Consider the following 19,216-nt stretch of genomic DNA (forward strand, 5'->3'; position numbering starts at 1 on the left):
TGGACACTTAAGAAATGTATAGGACAAGTCATATATTATAACAAATACAAGAGAAAAAAAATAACAAATTCAACACTATAGTTACACCTGTTAGTTAAAAGGAACTTAACTTCTCTCTTGAAAGATTTTCCACTCATTGATTTCAAGCGACTGGGCTAATGGTTATATAATTTGATACCTATATAACTCGGTGAGGACTCATATTTAACTGTATGATGCCTGGGGAAGGCTATGGTATCAGTGTGTCATGTTTCATACTCATGAAAATCAGAACATTTCCTGTATTTTCCGATGTTCAGTTGGATATAAACAAGACAATTAAGGATGAATATACAAAGGAAGGGAAGAATACGAAACTAACTGAAAATCGGACGACATGAATCACGTGGCCGAAGTTTGAATATAAGCCTTATGACGCGTTTCTGAGAAATGAAAACTCGAAATTGTTGAAATGTTTCCTGATTGTAGGAAACTACAAGTAAATTGTTCGAAAATTGTGTTCATTCAGAAAATGAAATTCAATTTGGAAATAAAAAAAAAAAAAATCACGAAGGTTTTCCGCCATTTTGATATTTTTTTCGGAGTTCTTCATCTTTTCTGAATTGAGCAACCGTTACTTCGAGGTTTATACATATGTGAGCACACTCAATAGAATATTGCTCAAATACGACGTTGAACACCTTATTTCTCGCTTATGCGTCGAAAACGGGGTATATCAGGTATATGTCATAAGGCAAAAGTGATTCTCCCGGTGTCATTTACCCACTATATATGTTTGTCCAGTTTATGATGAAACAACCTGTATAAACAAGTAATTGTTATGTACACTCGATAAATAATCGTCAGCCGGCAAGATTCCGGTGGAATATGCGTCATTTGAACAGCATAAGGTGCAGCGCGCCAAGCTGGTCACTGCCCTTGACTTTGGAAGCCTGACTGACGCAGAATCCACCACTATAAACGTGAGTGACGTCCATTTTTACGTTCAATTTGATTAAAATAATAATTTTTCAAAATTTCAAGTGAAGATCGGTCACTTGTCAATTTTCCGACCATTTCAACCGCCTGACTGACGATGTTTCCACCATCGGGAACGTGACTGACGCCCATTTTCACTCATAATCATGAATAATTTACATTATAACAAAGTTTCATGTGGAGATCAATCACTGTTTTTGAGATTTTTCCGGCGAGTTTCACCGCCTCCCACGCCCACGCCCACCACGGTCGCGCTGACTGACTTTCTATTTCGAGTACAGTAATAGTGCAATTCTCTAATTAATCACATTTGAGTTGGAGATAAATCACTGATAAAAAAGTGACACCACCTCCCGGACTATAGGGTTGTCTAGCAAGGTTCTGACGTTCCATGCTGCAAAAGCTATGTGCTTTACATTGTTAAACTGCAGTATTAACCATGCACGACGACACGACGTACTCCACAAAACAAAAAATCATGAACGCATAAAAAAATCCAATTTGGTTTGGTCATCTTATAGGTAAGTTCTGTACATTTATTTTTCTATTGAGTGAATATCATCTTATAGCTGTTCGAGCAATAAAAATTATACCAACCGAATCTTTGTCTCAACTTTCTACCGGATTTATTGGAAAACCCCGTATTAGCACAAGGCACAAGATATAGACAAGTATAGATACCATGGAGGTAAACCTACCTCCATGATAGACACCATATACTGTGCTTCAAAGGAGTCTCGAAGGTTTTTAACACTTGCGCTATCTCCCCTTTCATCCCAACAACTCCTACACTAAACCCTCCACCCTCTCACTCTTAGCCACAGACAACCAAGGTTGTCTCTGCTCTCAGCTTATGGCTGGGGGTTTTGGATCGACCTGATGGTGATTTGCCCCTTGTTATTTTCACCATTCTTTCTGATGACATTCGACTGATATGGTCCTTCCATTCCATCTTTCTATGCAGTATCTAGTCGCCGATACAAGCCACCCCACACATTCTCCTGATGTCTCGCTTCTTTCCCTGCCCATCAGCGGTTTTCCTGTCATCCTGCGCACTACCTTCATCTCTGCTGTTTCCAAAATTCTTCTTGTTATTGATGTTTCTGGTCAGGTTTCGGCTGCATAAGTCATCGTGGGTCTTATGAATTTGTTATCCATACAGTGTTATTCAGGCATGCCGCTGTTCTTGTTGCCGTTGCTGCTTGTCTTTTCACCTCCGCATCAATATCTCCATAGCTGGATATTTCTATCCCAAGGTATTTGAATTTCATTTCCTGTTGGATGATATATTATTGTCTATGGCTAGTGGCTAGTTTGCATCTGATCGGCACCGTTTCAATAACCAACAGTTCAAGATCGTACACTCGTACACACAAAAAGGTATTGCCAAAGATTATAGTCTATAATCTTTGGGTATTGCCGTATTGCATTACTCAAAACATATTATAGAAAAGGCGGAAACACATTATTAAAACGCGACTCGAGCTGATGCGTCTGGAACGGGTGAATTGTACGCGCGTGGCGTCGCGTCGGTTGTTCATAGTATGATTCTGGTCTATAGATTGATTCGACTCAACATGCATCACGTTTCATCGGGTCGCGTCGCGTTTTAATAATGTGTTTCCTCCTTTATGCGTCCCGTGACTGTACATCTTCCGCTAAGATGCGGAAGATGCATTCCCTGTTGAAAAAGTGTAGCCTGGGCTCCAATACCACCCGGGTATGGAGGCTATCCTCCATACGCCCCAGAGATATCTTCTATCTTCACATATTAGAGAGGTTCTCTGTAATCACATCTGTGGACTTGGCGCACGGCGGCACTCCTTGCATCAGAGCGTTGATTGAAGCAAAGCAAAGTTATAATAGTATATCTATAACATGGGTCAACACCAAATTTGACTTTGACTGCAAAGCATACAATTTCGATAGTTTAGATCCTAATTAGACGGAAAAAAAATATATGGCATGAAAAAGTTTGCTTCTATGGTTAGGAGACTGATTCAACGATATCATTTACAATAACTACAAGCAACATGTAGAGCCCATGGCTTGTCTTGATTCCAAACTGGAAAGTCAAAATATGCTTCATAGGCTTCAGAGAACGTGAAATACGAATTAAAGACATTTCACGTCACGAATTATAATAAATTGACCACATATAAAAAAAATGCATCAGCATCGTATTTACACTTTATTGACGATATTTGAAGTTTGTCTAGGCTTGTAAACAACACCTTATCGTTGTTTATGACTCAAGTGCCCACTAGTGACACTTTGTAAGGGTAAACACCCCACTCTCATCGCGCGGTTTTTGAGTTATTAAAAATTATAAAAAAAATTAAGAATGAGTATTAATACTATAACTATCACAAAAGCAAACTTTATACCAAAAAAAGGTATTTTCTTTTCGTTTTTGTGCATAATTAACCGGAAAATCCTAGTATAAACCTTAGGACAAAGAACGAAAAATTTTTTGTAGAGTCGTGTAATCTTTAGTATAGTTCGTATAGTAGTAGTAGTAGTAGTCTATAATCTTTGGAAGCAAAGCCGTGGCGTAGGACAATGAAGTTTCCAAAAAACTAACTTCAATAGTCAGTTGATTCTGATTAATCAAAAAAATTAGGAAAGCACTAACGTACAGTCAGAAGCTTTTTCACGCTCGTTCAAATTGATAATCAAAGCGTAAATTCACCTTGCTTAACACTACTTGGCTATATTCTTAATGGTATTAAGGTCTAAGACTTAACATCACCTACGCCCATGGAGTGTTATTGTCAAAATGAAGTTTAAACATCACTTTGTTTATTTGGCCACAGATAACAGAATCATTTGACTTCCAAGTCTGCCACTTTTCAAATCAAAATTTGGAAGACCAATATGGCCGTTTCCGTCGCACAATTCCCGTCACATTTATTCGAAAAAGCTCCTTCCTGATATTCTATGTTCTAAGCTTGCACTTGTATATTAGTGTTCTGTGCTTGCACTGTCGTTGGTTACGTCCACAGAACACTAATGAAGTGGAGAACTAAAATCGATTTCAAGCGAATAACCAGTAATAACCGCGGTTATTCCTGGTTTTGCCCTTGGTTATGTCCCTTCACAACTTCTAACCTCACTTCAATAACCAGAAGTTCAACCCAGCTCCATTGAACTTTAGTTCAATGCCCAGCTCTCGAGTACGGTCCAAAATGATGACGTTGAAGGGCTAGTTCATGACGTCACGTATTATAACCAGCAATGACCAAAAGCGCTTGAATGCAGTTGGTTATTGTTGGTAATTACCAATGATGACCAAGTTATTCGCTTGAAATCGATTTAAGTTACGTCACTGGTTTGGTCCGCGAATTAATAATTAATAATTAACACAGCTTCTTCTTGTTTAAAAAAGTTGAAATTTCTATGGACTTCTGCACTGTGCTTTCCTGTCAAAACAAATCCAGTGAGAACGTCAACATCTGTCATTTATTTGTATTTAATCACAGTAATAAAGTTGAAACCTTACATACTTTCATATTATAGGAATTATTCAAAATACAATAAAAATTTTGATGTCAAAAATGAAAATGGCGGATGGTGCTACTATTTTGAGAAGAAACAGGCCTGGAACCAAGGCCGAGGTGAATTTTTCAACTCTCAAACACTCTATATAACTAAACAAAATTCTCTTTCCCTGTAGGATTTTTGTCGTTGGCCTGATGAAGCTTATGAAGAAATGGATAGTACTTTGGCTGTCCAACAGTGTATCCAACAACTGATACGAAAAGATCCATCTAATATTGAATTGATACTGAGAATGCCCGAAACCTTAGATGAGGGAGTTTGGAAGTATGAACATTTGAGGTAAATTTCTTAGTGCTTGATGAATATTTGTATCTTCTGAGGTATAGGGAAATTTACCTTTTTTGCTACAGATATTTGTGTATAGTGAAAAAAGTGTTTTTTGTGGTGTTCACTTACCCTTAAGAAATAAAGATTTAGGTAGAACTTAACCTTAGTACAGGTATACAATATTTAACGCTTTTTTATAGACAGAATTGTCCGGAATTGAATGAGAGAAATGGTTAAATTGCGCAAAATGGGCTTTTCTGAGATTGCCGCGGAGTTTTTCAACTCTTACCTCAGCGAACGAAAGATATCAGTTGTTGTAAATGAGATCAGCTCTCCTTGGGTAGAAGTCATGTCAGGTATTCCTCAAGGTAGTGTCTTGGGACCACTTTTATTTTCACTTTATAGTTCGTCGGTGACCGACCGACGGTATCAATTGAAGTTATCATTTTTTTGCTGATGATCTACAAATATACATCCACTCATCTGTTGCGAATTTCGCACTAAGTATAGCACTCCTCAACGAGGAACTTTCCTCTTTGTCTTTCTTTGCCGAAGTTATCAACCTCTTTCTGAACCCAGCCAAAACAAAATCGATAATTGAGTTGTGGAATTAATGTCTGTGAATAAATATCAATGAATATGTTAACGGCATGCAGACAATTATTGAATTCTGAAAAAGTACCTCCGGGGGTTCGAATCCTGCCCGGAGGTGTACTTTTTCAGAATTCAATAATTGTCTGCATGCCGTTAACATATTCATTAAAATCGATAATAATTGGACAGAAGAAATTTGAATCTCATTGACAAGGAGAATAATAAGCTAAGTCTCGATGGTTCTGTTGTTCCTTATTTCGGAGTGTCAGAAACCTTGGCGTGGTGCTGGATGAAACACTTTCATGGGATCTTCAGATTTCGAATGTGAGTAAGAAAACTTTCTGCAGTTTCAGACAAGAAAAAGCTTATTCTTTTCACATTTACTTCCCCTACTTCATTATGGTGACACAGCTCATATGGGCCTTACTAGAAGCCAATTAAACAGACTAGAACGATTACAAAACAGTGGTATAAAATTCTTCTATAATTTGAGAAAATATGATCACATCAGTCAAAGCCGACGGAATCTGGATTTGTTGACTATGGAACAGCGAAGGAATTGGTGTTTACTGCTCTTCGGCTTCAAGGTACTAAACGCACATGAACCGGAGTACCTATACAATACTCTTTGTTTTCTGAGATTTGAGACCCCTCAGACAAGAGCCCTGATCAATCTCACACTACGGATCCCGCCACATTCGTCAGGAATAAGTTCAAATAGTTTTTCAACGGCATTTCCCAAGGTGTGGAATCGCATTCCAACAGAATTAGGAGGCTGCAAGCCGACATTCTCCTCAGTTAAAGTTGGTCTCAAAAATATTTAATGACCACCGGTGTGCGATGCTAAAGTTTGGTTCTCCTAGGATATATATTGATATATACAGGGAGTTTCATCATAAACTGGACAAACATGAAACAATGAAATTAAATTTGGCAACCGAAACAAAAAATTGAAGGTTTTCCGCCATTTTGAAATTTTTTTTTCGGAGTTCTTCATCTTTTCTGAATTGAGCACTCAAAAATACTCCGATGTGACCAGAAACCGCTACTTTGAGGTTTATACCTAACTGACCACACTCATTAGAATATTGCTCAAACGTTGAACACCCTATATCTTGCTTATGCATCGAAAACGGGGTATATGTCGTAAGGCAAAAGTGATTCTCCAGGTGTCATTTACCCACCATGTTTGTCCCCTTTGTGATGTAACACCCAAAGATATTACACATTAATATCTTTGGTAACACCCTTTACACTTAGTATACCAGTTTAACTTCTGATATTGAAATGTAGTTCAATTGAAAACAAAGCATTTGATATGTTTCATTTCAGACAATTTTGCATGGAGCTCAACGGTTTGGCGATACGGCTCCAGGAAGAATGTCGCCCTGAAACATGTAACCAAATGACAGCAACCGAACAATGGATATTTTTGTGTGCAGCTCATAAAACTCCTAAGGAATGCGCAGCCATAGATTATACTAGACATACTCTTGATGGGGCTGCATGTCTTTTGAACAGTAACAAATATTTTCCCAGTAGGTAAGTGAAAGAATACTTCTTATCAATAGCTTGAAGGCTATGTGATAAAACATTAAGTTTTTTTTTTAATTTTCACAAAATTAAACTATGTTTTCATCATTATGTTTCTGAGGTGATAACTAATCTTGGATAATTATTTAAATTAATAAATAGTTTGATTAAGGAGCGTATCATAGAATTTCAAGGTAATAGCACCTTGTTAAGAAGCGTCACTTTATAAACACGTATTATGTGCCCTCTTACATTTGGGAAAAAAAGTTAATTTGGGAGTTCAATGGAGAATATTTTTGTTGTTTTAATGAGAGTTTTTGTGAACTCATGAAGTACTGTGCTTCTGGCGCTTGTCAATCCCCTGGTTCAAAGCCAGTCCATTAAATCCACCGTTTTGATCTACTCTTAATTTTCTTATTTTCCTTCCATACTTCTACAACCAAGTGTTCAGATAAAACGATATTCAAAAATATCAAAGAATTCACGAGGCTGTTGCGCAAATAAACAGAGTTGGTTTTGTAATAGGGCATCTGCTATCCTATCACCTTAGAGCTTGGATGTTTACTGATCAGCAATTATTATTTTTCCTATGTCCTATGGTGTTACCAGAGTCAATAAGAATGTACCTTCATAAATTGTTAGCTCTTTGTTTGGATATAATATATGCAACCAGTTTTTCCTTATAATATATTTGTTCTTGTAACCACATACATACTGCAGATTCGCAGGTTATTGAGTATTCTCAATACTCATCAAATGACGATTTACGTGCCCATTCAAGTATAATGTCTGGCAGTTTTTCACAAAATTCTATATATCGGTCTGGATCATTTAATTCTTGCCCTATATTTATTATTCTTAAAGGCAGTAGTTGTATTTGTGGGGAATTCTGAATACAGATGATCTCCTGACTTCAGAAGTTATAGTTTGTTGAGTATGCGGTCGGATCCACTAGACCTGCCACCAATGCGGTCTATTGTGGCACACAAACAAGCTCAGAGGGCTAAACCTTTCCCCCCAGACCCATCTTCCTGAAGGAATAAATGATGCCAAAGGGGAAGTAATTAATGAGTTCCTCTATGTCCAACTTGGTCGAACCAAAGGTTCCAAGTCTGAGTCTGTCTGCCGCCAGACAATCACAAAGGATCAGTGGTTTCTTCGTCCTCTAGGCAAAGCCAGTATTTCATTGAAGATGTGGAATTTGAGAAAACGAACAAGACGCTCTGAAAATGCAGTATGCAATATAATTGCAATTATATAATGAATACAGTAGAATCCGATTATTATGACGCCGGCTATATTGACCAATCGCTTATTATGACGCAATTGCAGTGTTAAGTTTGGTTTCATTCAAAACTCCTTACAACAGGGTTCGGATTTAATGACTTCGCTTATAATGACATGTCGCTTACAATGACATGATTTCAGATACAACAACATTATTTGTAGAAAATTTATCCGGTTATAGTGACATCTCGATCGTTTTCTCAAGCCACCCCACCCCTTTTCATGCGACGAGGTTTGATACGATACGAGATATATCAGATTTTTTTGTAAAAACGAAAAAGTTCTTCATATTTAGCTGGTAATTTTAAATTTTTTCAATAAAGGAAACATATAATTTGTCGTTTTTCTCTCAAATTGAATCCATAAAAAATATCATCAATTTTGCTTTTTGTGACTTCCGGTTATTATGACGTGTTTTTCATTTCCCCTCAATGTCATTATAAGCGGATTCTACTGTATGTTAGAAAGAACCGAAATTGGATGATTTAACCTCACTAGGCGCAGTCCTAGACAGCTGCTCCAACGGTCTAGGCTAGGACCCTCTGTTCCATCCTCCTGTTTTTTCGGTCGGTTCCGGTCCAATAAACGCTTCTTTGGCTAGAGCATCCTATAAGTTCTGAAGCATAAGTTGCGGTCTGTTGTGAATTTCCAATTTCTAGAGGTTAGATCTGCATTCGAGTGCCTGTGCTGAATTGCATTTGTCAGCTGCGAGAGATTTGATGGCAGCTTGACATATAGGATGTTTATTTACCTTTCCGTCCAACCCCTGTCAAGCAGGTGATTTTCGTCTTGAATTATGTCGCTAGCCTTCTCAGACTAGTGCTGATATCGGTTAGCGGTCTGCGACTGTAGACTCCTACTCCAGTGCCATATTCGATATTTGGCTCTGGAACCATCAATAAACTAACAAGGTCCTTATAAGTAAAGTTCCTTGTTCTCCTTCTACTGAAGGTTCTCTACGGGCTGTCTCTTATAATTACCACATCAGCTCTGATGCCCAGCACAACGTCAGCCTCCAGTTGGCCTAAAAGCTATTTGGGCACGAAAATCAGTGTTTTCCATTCTTGACACGATTTTGAAACAGCAACCGATTTTTGTTTTTTGGAAAGTCAAGCGCTAAATCGAAAATATTGAGGAAAACCCTATAGACCATATTAGTGAGGTTAGAATCACAGCACAACGTCAGCCTCCAGTTGGCCTAAAAGCTATTTGGGCACGAAAATAAGTGTTTTCCATTCTTGACACGATGACAGCAACAGATTTTTGTTTTTTGGAAAGTCAAGCGCTGAATCGAAAATATAGAGTTCTCTAACGATTTGTCAAAATCAGCTGACCGTTCATTACCGTGGGGCACACAAAGCTTTTTATTATCAGTGTAAAGAGGCATTTCTCAGAAAGTTATAGTCTAATCACTCTTATCTAACGTAGGGAAGAACATTTTTTCCAAAAACACGCACAAAACACAATACTCGACCAAAACAGCATGCGAATCAATGGAGGAAAAAGCTTGTGTGCCCCACGACTGCGAACGCTTAGCTGATTTTGACAAATCGTTAGAGTTCCCTATTGAGGAAAACCCTATAGACCATATTAGTGAGGTTAGAATCACTCGATTGGAGCGAGATCCATATTCAAATTTTTTTACATAGGAATCAACTTTAAGATGGAATATCGCTAGCTAGAAGTAAATGTTAATATAGAGACATGCAAAATTGGGTGCCCCCATTATTAGAGGTTGTTTCCATGTACATTTTACATCACAAAATACTTTTATATGTCCTAAAATCAAAATTGAACACATTATTATACGGAATATATCCCTATGTCATTTCTGCTAATCATGAACCGTAACAAGGAAAATGACATGCTAGGCTTTCGCGTTAGAATGATGTCAGCATCAGAGGTTAGAAACGAAACGAAGCTACGACAAACTTCCATGGATCTTGCCGACCCATTTTATATTGATCCATTATTGAAAAAATATACCATTTTATTTCGAAATTTTCTTTTCAACTTGTTAAGAAAGGATCATAGAACACATTCCAACAGAAATAAATCTTAAGAAATTCGCTAAAATATCCAAAAACAGGCGAGAAGTACGCGGCATTTTTAGTCCCATAAGAAATGCATAGGGAATTCAGGGACCCAGATCCACGGATGGATCGCGATTCAAAATTCCTGCCTAACCTCACTAATATGGTCTATTGTTGCCTTGTACATTTCAATGTTTTTCGTTTTACTCCATCAAATTTTCGCAAAAATTAAAGGGTCACATTTTTCGTCCTTACTGAAGAGATCATAATCATAATTTCAATAATGTTAGCGGCAAAAATTGCAAAAAGCCGAGTTTTTTCATATTTTTAAGGATTATGATCTTTTCAGTAAGCATGTATCTACGAAAAATATGATCCTTTATTTTTTTCGAAAATTTCATCGAGTAAAACAAAAAATAGCTGGCTTGAATCAAACGAAACTTTGTGTGGTTTTTGAACTGTAAAAGGCACACTAAACATTAGGGCTTCCCTCGATATTTTCGATTTAGCGCTTGATTTTCCAAAAAAAAAACAAAATCTCTCTTTCAAAGTCATCAAGAATAAAAAAAATTTTATCCCAAAACAATTGCTTATCGTTGTAGAGAATTCATTATTTTCGGGATCTGGAAGCCACCTTCAACTTTCTGTGCGATCAGTGGTTGATGTTGATTATCAAAAAAATAAATAAAATGATCCTTCTCCACTCAAAGTCCGACATATCCGCGAAAAATGATAGAATAGAGGTTAAAAAAAAAGAAATTTTAGCTGTATCAACAAGTTATCCTGTCCATATGGCAATTAAGGCGAAAAAATAGACCTCAAGGAAAACCACAAAAGTAAAAAAAAAATATTTGTCAGTGTTTTCTCAAGATTGGGTGGGAAAAAGAGAAAAATATTTTTTGAAGTTAAGATCTAAAACCTGGACACTTGAAGCTAAAATTTCCTTTTATTAAATGAGTCTACGATTATTTTTCTCCAAGTTACAGCCTATTAAAAATCACCTAAAAATTTCAAAATTTTTCTGATTCCTTAATTTATTCCATTACTATTAGTGAATCTTTCTTAGTTCTTCGTATTATTTTGGGTGAAGTAAGAACGAGTGACCGATTTCACCTCTTGTTTATCTGATGAAATTAGCTTTGAATTACCAGAATATTTCTACGATTTTTATATGATTTTTCTTCTTTCCATAGAGTTAGTATCAAGGAGTCTTCAGTAGCTAAACTTGGATCCGTTTGCCGAAGGGTATACAGAATATTTTCTCATGCTTATTACCATCATCGTTCCATATTTGATGAATTTGAAACTGAAACTTGTTTATGTAAAAGATTCACTCATTTTGTAACCAAATATAATTTAATGTCAAAGGATAACCTCATTGTACCAATATTAGGAGAAGCAACTACTGGAGAATCTGAAGCTTAATAGTAATACTCGACTATTCAAAATGGCATTATGTGAATGGGAGGTAAGACTCTGAAATCTCATTTGATACTTGTTCATTTTGATTTTCCAATTTCAAATAATTTCAAAATTTCTGATGTTTGATGAGTATGAAGTGAGTATCCTTTCATTCACTGCATTAGAGTAACTCGAAATAGATGATTTAGATCAAATCTTCCATTATATCACATATGTTATTTATTTCATCAAATTGATATTTATTTTGTAACATCATATATTTACCATATATATATTATTGACAAATTCGTGTTTGGAAAATAATAATATTGCTCGACATTTCAAAACATTCAGTCAACATATTATCTCCTGAAACAAGAAATTTCAACTTGAGATTTTTAGATTAATATGTAGTCACAAAATGAGGAAGGAAGAATTACATGATTTGTTCTGTATATAAAAAACTGATTTGTATGTACCAAACCCATCATTAAATTCAGATTGTATAAAATTTGTGTATTTTTTTAACCGGTGTGAACCTAGCAGACCGTTCGACGAAAACACCCGAACGCGGTGACCAGTGGCGTACACTCGGAGGCTAAAATTTATATGAAAATTACGTTACACCATGCAATAGAAATCAATAGAGAATGCATGGAGATCTCCGAATTGTTGAAATTAGAGTGTAACAATAGAAGGGGATGAAAAAAATTAATCTTGGAAATTATTTCGAGGACTGGATGTTTTCATATTCGAATATACGTTTCTTAATAAACTTTTTAGGGTTTTTACTCCCAATCTCTGAAACAAAATCAATTAAAAATGAAATCAACGATTTGCTCCTGCGTAAATTCTTGCACTAATTTGTCAGGAGCAAATTAACTAGAAAAAATTGTTGCCTGACGATGAACTGAAAATAAATAACGTTGAAATTATAATTTTAAGTGGTAACGTTTCGGAGTCTATATCAGACTCCTTCATCAGACGAAAAATCTATTCTCGAAAATCTTCTGAATTGTGGCTTTTGTTTGACATTAATTGTCAATGACAATTGAGCAAATCGTTGATTTCATTTTTAATTGATTTTGTTTCAGAGATTGGGAGTGAAAACCCTAAAAAGTTTATTAAGAAATGCAGAATCCTCCCAGAATAAATTTCAATCGATATCGAATATACGTGACTCGCTATGAGAAAAATTCGTAGGAGCATAACCATATTTGGTATGTGGGGTCTTTATATCGATGTGATTAACCACACAAAAAAATCAGCGACTCGCATAGGGATACAGGGGGTGATTATTCATCCCCCAATTTGAAAATTTTTTATAACACGGAAACTATTCGCCGGAGCATAACTATATTTGGTATGTATAGGATCTTTATATCGATGTGATTAACCACACAAAAAATCAGCGATTCGCATAGGGACACAGGGGGTGATTATTCATCCCCCACTTGAGAGTTAAAGTCTTGTTTTTTTTTTAATTTGAATAAGGGTTGCTTGAAATTAAAGATGTTCGGTAGGTGTTCCGTCACCTACTTGGATTGAATTGGAACTTCTGTTCTAGAATTTTGCAGGAAAACATTACTTACTGTAAAAAGAATTCAGCAAAGAAAAGAAATATGCACATCTGCGCCCAGATAGAATGACTCAATATTATTTTCAATAAAATTTATTAATCCTATTTTACATAGCTCACAGTATTGAAAGGTCATTTATTTTAGGTACTTTGTTCTGTCATCACTATACTCGCAATTTCCTCACTTTACTGATAAATAAGACAAAAACCCTATGTACAAAGTGATGTGAAACAATACAGGAAGAAGATAATAATAATATTGAACACAAATAATTGAGGAAAAATATAAACTGTATTATGTACACAAAACTACATAACATTAAAACACTTAAGTCAACAAAAATGAAATATGAGCAAGCACCTAACTCTCAATAAACTCATCTATAACTATATCAAACCTTTGTACAAGATTATTTACATTAACATTTTTTTGATGATCATTTTCCAAATAAAACTATGCACAAACCAGCTCACAACATTTTTCAAACAATTGGTGTTGCATGTAGGATTTAAAATTTCATGAGAAGCAAACAAATTCATAAGATATAAGTATTGTTTTCGCAGATACTATTGAGAAGGTAATTCTCAATTAAACAAATATGATTCCTCAAATGTATTTAGGGATGATTATATTGTTATCATTATAAGTTTGTGAAATCCCATTAAAAACAAATTTAAGCTAAAAGATATTGAATCCAAAATTAAATAATAAAGCAACAACAATTTCAACAAGTTTTAAGTACAATCATCACATAGCATAAAATATTTCAACAAATTCAAAATAGATTTTCAAATAAAATATCCTACAATATTTACATCAATTTTCCTCAATAAAAATATTCAGTATAACCAGGAACATTCCTGCATTTTCTGATACAGAAAAACAGAATATAAAACTTATACATAAACTCATTTGGTAGTAAGAAGACAATTTCGGGCTGTAAGTTCTGAAATGAAAAGCAAGTGTATCCGGCATTTGGAAATCTTTAGCCTCGGTAAAAATTTTGAAACAAGGTGTCTTGACACACTTGTTACTAATTCAGTTCAGTGTGGTCTTCAATGATGGCAAGCGATGACACGTGATAGATACCTCAGGTACCTGCTTCAACAATATTAGAATGAATACACTCAGATATTAGGAACATATCCAAATTATTTTTAGATTCACTTCAGAAATCTTCCTGAACGCGAAAAATAATAGTACTTGTGCATATGTGTGAACTTGGGCCAGCACTTGAAAAAAAAAATTTGCTAGGTTTGTGTCATTTCATACGGTTCTCAAGAGATTAAGAAAATCTATAAAATGGGTCAATCCAACACTTTACGAAAATTTGTTTTTTTTGCGGCTGTTATAGATTGTGCTACATGCACTGAATTGTGCTGCTCGAATTTTAGCAAAAGCCACTCTTAATCTCCCGGAAAATCAAATATGACAATAAAGTAAACCTGCGCTCTTTCTTCTCGAAAATGAGTGGAAAAATTTGGGCTTACTTGTGCCGGAAATATTTTGAAGAAAAATTGGTCGGATTTTCTAGAAAATTGCGAGACAAAGTCAGCTCTGCACATTAGCTTTTCCTCAATGAGAAAATATGCAAAAAAAAATAGTACTACATGTATGCTAACTTGTGCTGTTGAAATTTTCACCAAAATTATGCTATTGTCCGAAAAATAAAGATTCCGGCACTTTTGTTTTCCTTTAAAGAAAATTGTTTTATAAAGCTGTTTTACATTTGTGCCTTTCCGATTTTAAGAAAAAATTTTCAACTCTCTTCAAATGGTGGAACTTGAAAAATCAGTAGACTGTTTGAAAATTATAATACGTGTGTTTGCGTAACAGTGTTGCCAGAATTCAACTTTCAGAAGAGACTATAGACAGTAAGAGTGCAAAACTGTTCATGACGAAAACGGGAAATTTTGAAGAAGGCAGAAATAAAATGGAAAATCTAGTTGATTAACCTTAATGAACTGCAGGATGGATAGCCGATGACTAAGTGAGATTTTTGTTTCTGACTCGATATTTTTTTTGTCAAGAAGGTGAGTCATTATTATATTTGGAAAATCAACTGAGACTGTTTTTGGATTTACTGTCGCTTATGATGTTTCGTTTATAGGAATGAAATTTCCACATTTAAATTTCGCGATTTAGACTTGAACGGTTTTGCATTTTTACTGTTGATAGTGTTCTTAAGGTTGAATTTAGGCAGCACTGTTATTGGAGCATGCAATTCTTTGTGTAAGTCATTTCTAATTTTGAAGGAAAAGTTGTAAATTTTGTTTCTGAAAATCTGAATGGCACAAGTGATCAACAGAATTATCCGCAAAATCAATGAATGAATGTTTGTTAAAATATTCACAGCATAATTCAGCACAAATGTAGTACAAATTTTTCCAACCATTTTCCAGAAGAAAAAACAAATGTGTGGGGCTAACTTTTTTCTTCATTTTGGATATTCTGAGTAATTAGAGGGACTTTCGTGAAAATGTGAGTGCATGGATAGCACAATCTATTTTGTGACGCTAAAACGAAATTTACGGGAAGTATTGGGTGGGGCCCCATTTTAAAAGTTCTGTGAAATACCTCGAGAACCATATGGCCTAAACAAAGATGTTCAAAGACACAAAACACCACAAACCTAGCACAATTGTACACAAAAAATTTTCTTGAAAAATCGGAAGCTCTTGAGCCAACTTCACACGCATGAGAAGTACTTCAAAATGCAGGAACCTCGTACTCAAACTCTGACAGCTAGCGGAATTTGCATGAATGATAATCCAACTAATGTTATGTTTCTTTTGAAAGTGAAATATAAATGGAAAAAAACATTTATTAATCTAAATATGTACAGTAAGAAAAACTAATTTAGATACATATTTCAAAATTTACACTGTTGAAAAAAAATAAAAGGACAGAATGAAAAAAGTTTTTACATTCAAGCCTTGATTAAGCGACCCATTCAAAAAATTGTTTCTGCTGACTCGTAAAAAGTGCAACTATAGCCAAGATGAGACATATCATATAATTCTACATATTCTGACTAATCAGAAAAATAATCTGAAGCTTCCAGTGCCTTTCTCTCCCTACCAGTTCGATTGTTCAGAAATAAAGGTCAGCTGCAATATTTCGAAATAAGAATTTTGCATCCCTAAAAACCAAGAAACAATTTTTTGAGACACAAGAAATTTAACCTCTTGGAGCATGGTAGCAAATCAGACTGAGAAATTAATTTTTCTAACGCATGCACTGCTTATTTCAATTGCATGATCGCTGGGACACTCTACTATTTACTTTGGTACCGTTACTGTTATCAGTTTCATACTCCTGCACTTGTGTCACTATATTTTCAAATGTTATTTCATTTTGTTGAGCTATCTGTTGTTTATCGTTAAACTGTGCTGTGAGGTCTGTTGCTGAAGAATCATTTCTCTGAATTTTGCACAAAGGATGAACATATGGGGTATCGTTTTTAATCCTGCTGAAAGAATGGGTACTCAGTAAACAAGTTAGAGGTTAACTCACCTAATTAGATCTACCACAGTCGATGCAGATGTAGATTCCTTGAAAGAACAGATCTAACATCTGCTGTAAATCTCAAGGCATCTAAAACAGGTAGAAGATTCAGCAAAGCCACATCATACGGATCAGAAAACCATGATTTTATTGGAATTGCATTATCTGTTGGGAACAATAGCAGATGTAGAGCTTGACTAGAAAATTATAAGATATTCCTCACCAGGATATGCTCTATAGGCACCTGGACTATTATCCAGAATGAAAACACTAGAGAGATCATTGCAGATGGCGCTCAGATCTTTTGTATATGATCCCAGATCAGGTGTGCAATGCTGCCTGTAGAATCTTCGTCGAAGTATTCCTCGCCCATTGTCTAATTTGTCCGCTACTGCAGCACCATAAATTTCCATACTAGCAGTGAATACTACCAATTCATACCATTGTGAAACCTATTGATCAGAGTAATTTTTAGTGAATTGAAATATGTACAATTTTAGTGAATGATGCATATGAAATATATCTCCCAAATAATATACGAGTTTCTTGAAGTATATATATTAATATTCTCATAAAATGTTATATTTTCACAACCCTAAATTAATCGTTAAAAAATGATATTTTCACGTACAAAATGGTTTTTATCATTGTCCTAATCCAACCCAACCTAACCTCAAAATGATTTAGTTTTGTTTTTATTCAAAATTGATCAATTACTCACATTACCCCCAATAAATTAACTCAAACCCCAATTTGTTGAGTTCTGTTGAGAACATTAAAATTAATTAAGAATTACGGTAAGGAAACATCCAAATGACATAATTTAGTGCCCTTTTACGGAGATTTCAAGAAATCATAGCTACTGATCTAGATTTTCCGCAGATTGAGATTAATACCACTCGATTTGTCAAAAAATTTCAATTTTTAAAAAAATAATCATCAAAATCATCATAAATCGAAGTCGAGCCACACATTCTACTGTTTTTGTATGTTAAAGACTAAAGATATGATTTGTCGTTTTCACTCAGTTTAGATTTATCCTTGTTTACACCTCATAGTATGAAAGTTTGAGATACTGATTTTACTGATTGCTGGGTGTATTGGACAGATAAACCAAACCTGCCACTGCGACCAGAGTTTGAGATAGGTGCTCCAAGTTAAACTCTTTAGACACAAAATTTAAAGTATTCAATGCACATCCATTAATTGGAATTGAAAATAATCCATATATCATATCACTTTGTTAGTTCATTCCACTTACTATATCTAGGAAAAAATCTACATGTGGTCTTTTGTGAACGAAGAATCTCACTGGGTGCCTATCAATAACAACCTTTAGTACAAAGTCTGGAGGGGTCCCAGGCCTCACTGTCTGTCTTATTACTCCATCATGATGGGAGTGAATAAGGGTTTCATCTAAATCTAGCACTAGGGTCTTTCTTTTTACTATACCTAAAACAGAAAATTTAGTCTCATTTACAAGAAATGTTTTAAAAATTATTGTGCAATCTCATATTTAAAATTTAATTTTATTCACTCACTAAGTCTATGCCTCGATAGAGGGGACAGGGGATACAGTTCATATTTCACTGATTGATGCTGAATGACCTGAAAAAATGATAATTCAAAATTGTTACATTTTCACTGCTAATTTGGCAATATTCCAGAAGACCATATTCATGCCAACTTTAGATTTGAAATAGAAATTAAAACTCTACAATGAAATCGAAATAACTAAAATGAAACTGAGAATTCCCAATAGAAAAATTGTAAACACGATATTGTGAGGACAAGTCAATCTGTCAACACAGCATCAAAGAATTTCATGCCAGATGAAATTTAGAATATTGAGAATTGAGAATTTCGATTAAATTATATTTGAATCAGTAAAATAAACTCACTGCTCTAGCTTGCTTTTTAAGCATGAAACAGAGACATGTCCATACTCGAGAGGCAATCAGCATGAAAGCCCTTATTCCCATCTGTAACTGTTTCCACATTGAAAATTTATTTTAAGTTAACTTCCAATTTGGATACACATATATTCACGATTTGTAACACCTTATTAATTAGAATATTTACAACTTATCACATTTTAATAGTTCCAAGATATAGAAACCGCCATTAGGGCATCGATTCTATTTGCTTGTTAGATATTTCTGACAGATTGCGCATGTGTAATTTCTAACCTCAAAACAAAATTTCGCTTTCGTCATGAAAACCGAAAATGCTCTAAATTTGAATGAACTGTCTGTTTGTGTTTGTACTTTCTTATTCATTTACATTTTTGTACGTTCGTCATAATAATCGAATTACATAAAACCGTTGAAATTAGGCAAAGGTGCATAGAAATTTTTATTTTCTTTTTGTGTGTGTATGTGTTTCTAGGGGCTCAAGTTTCCTAGTTTCCCAATATTTGCAATAATAATAATTATTAATGTAATCAAATTCAAAAAACTATTTAGAAGTCCCTTC

At 35.0% G+C, this 19,216-nt stretch overlaps 2 protein-coding genes across 4 annotated transcripts; one reads left to right on the forward strand and one right to left on the reverse strand.

Moving 5' to 3' along the window:
* Nucleotides 1-4,403: 4,403 nt before the first annotated feature.
* On the forward strand, nt 4,404-12,165 carry LOC123314248 (MOB kinase activator-like 4). The gene is made up of 4 exons (XM_044899408.1): nt 4,404-4,595; nt 4,655-4,818; nt 6,733-6,942; nt 11,447-12,165. Exons 1-4 carry the CDS (start codon nt 4,527-4,529, stop codon nt 11,676-11,678), a joined length of 675 nt encoding a protein of 224 aa, XP_044755343.1. The 5' UTR covers nt 4,404-4,526; the 3' UTR covers nt 11,679-12,165.
* Nucleotides 12,166-13,310: 1,145 nt separating this feature from the next.
* Nucleotides 13,311-18,952, reverse strand: LOC123313372 (CTD nuclear envelope phosphatase 1 homolog). Of its 3 annotated transcripts, none has more exons than XM_044898230.1 (6): nt 18,643-18,952; nt 18,283-18,349; nt 18,003-18,193; nt 16,965-17,193; nt 16,765-16,906; nt 13,311-16,706 (listed from the first exon to the last, which is right to left on the reverse strand). In XM_044898230.1, exons 1-6 carry the CDS (start codon nt 18,739-18,741, stop codon nt 16,484-16,486), a joined length of 951 nt encoding a protein of 316 aa, XP_044754165.1. In that variant the 5' UTR covers nt 18,742-18,952; the 3' UTR covers nt 13,311-16,483. The 3 variants fall into 3 exon arrangements, with proteins under 3 accessions (XP_044754165.1, XP_044754166.1, XP_044754167.1); XM_044898231.1 differs by having other exon boundaries at nt 13,311-16,703; nt 18,643-18,944; XM_044898232.1 differs by having other exon boundaries at nt 13,311-14,332; nt 16,751-16,906; nt 18,643-18,932.
* Nucleotides 18,953-19,216: the final 264 nt, after the last annotated feature.

This window comes from Coccinella septempunctata, chromosome 5 (assembly GCF_907165205.1).
Source record: "Coccinella septempunctata chromosome 5, icCocSept1.1, whole genome shotgun sequence".
Classification (NCBI taxonomy): domain Eukaryota; kingdom Metazoa; phylum Arthropoda; class Insecta; order Coleoptera; family Coccinellidae; genus Coccinella; species Coccinella septempunctata.

Bases quoted from the DNA above. Each gene is read 5' to 3' on its own strand.
- LOC123314248 (XM_044899408.1), top strand. From the start codon at position 4,527: ATGTCAAAAATGAAAATGGCGGATGGTGCTACTATTTTGAGAAGAAAC. The intron at 4,596-4,654 runs GTGAATTTTTCA...CTTTCCCTGTAG, and splicing joins GGCCTGGAACCAAGGCCGAG to GATTTTTGTCGTTGGCCTGA. The intron at 4,819-6,732 runs GTAAATTTCTTA...GTTTCATTTCAG, and splicing joins TGGAAGTATGAACATTTGAG to ACAATTTTGCATGGAGCTCA.
- LOC123313372 (XM_044898230.1), bottom strand. From the start codon at position 18,741: ATGTGGAAACAGTTACAGATGGGAATAAGGGCTTTCATGCTGATTGCC. The intron at 18,350-18,642 runs GTGAGTTTATTT...TCATTTTTTCAG, and splicing joins TTAAAAAGCAAGCTAGAGCA to GTCATTCAGCATCAATCAGT. The intron at 17,194-18,002 runs GTAAGTGGAATG...TCTGATCAATAG, and splicing joins TAGATTTTTTCCTAGATATA to GTTTCACAATGGTATGAATT.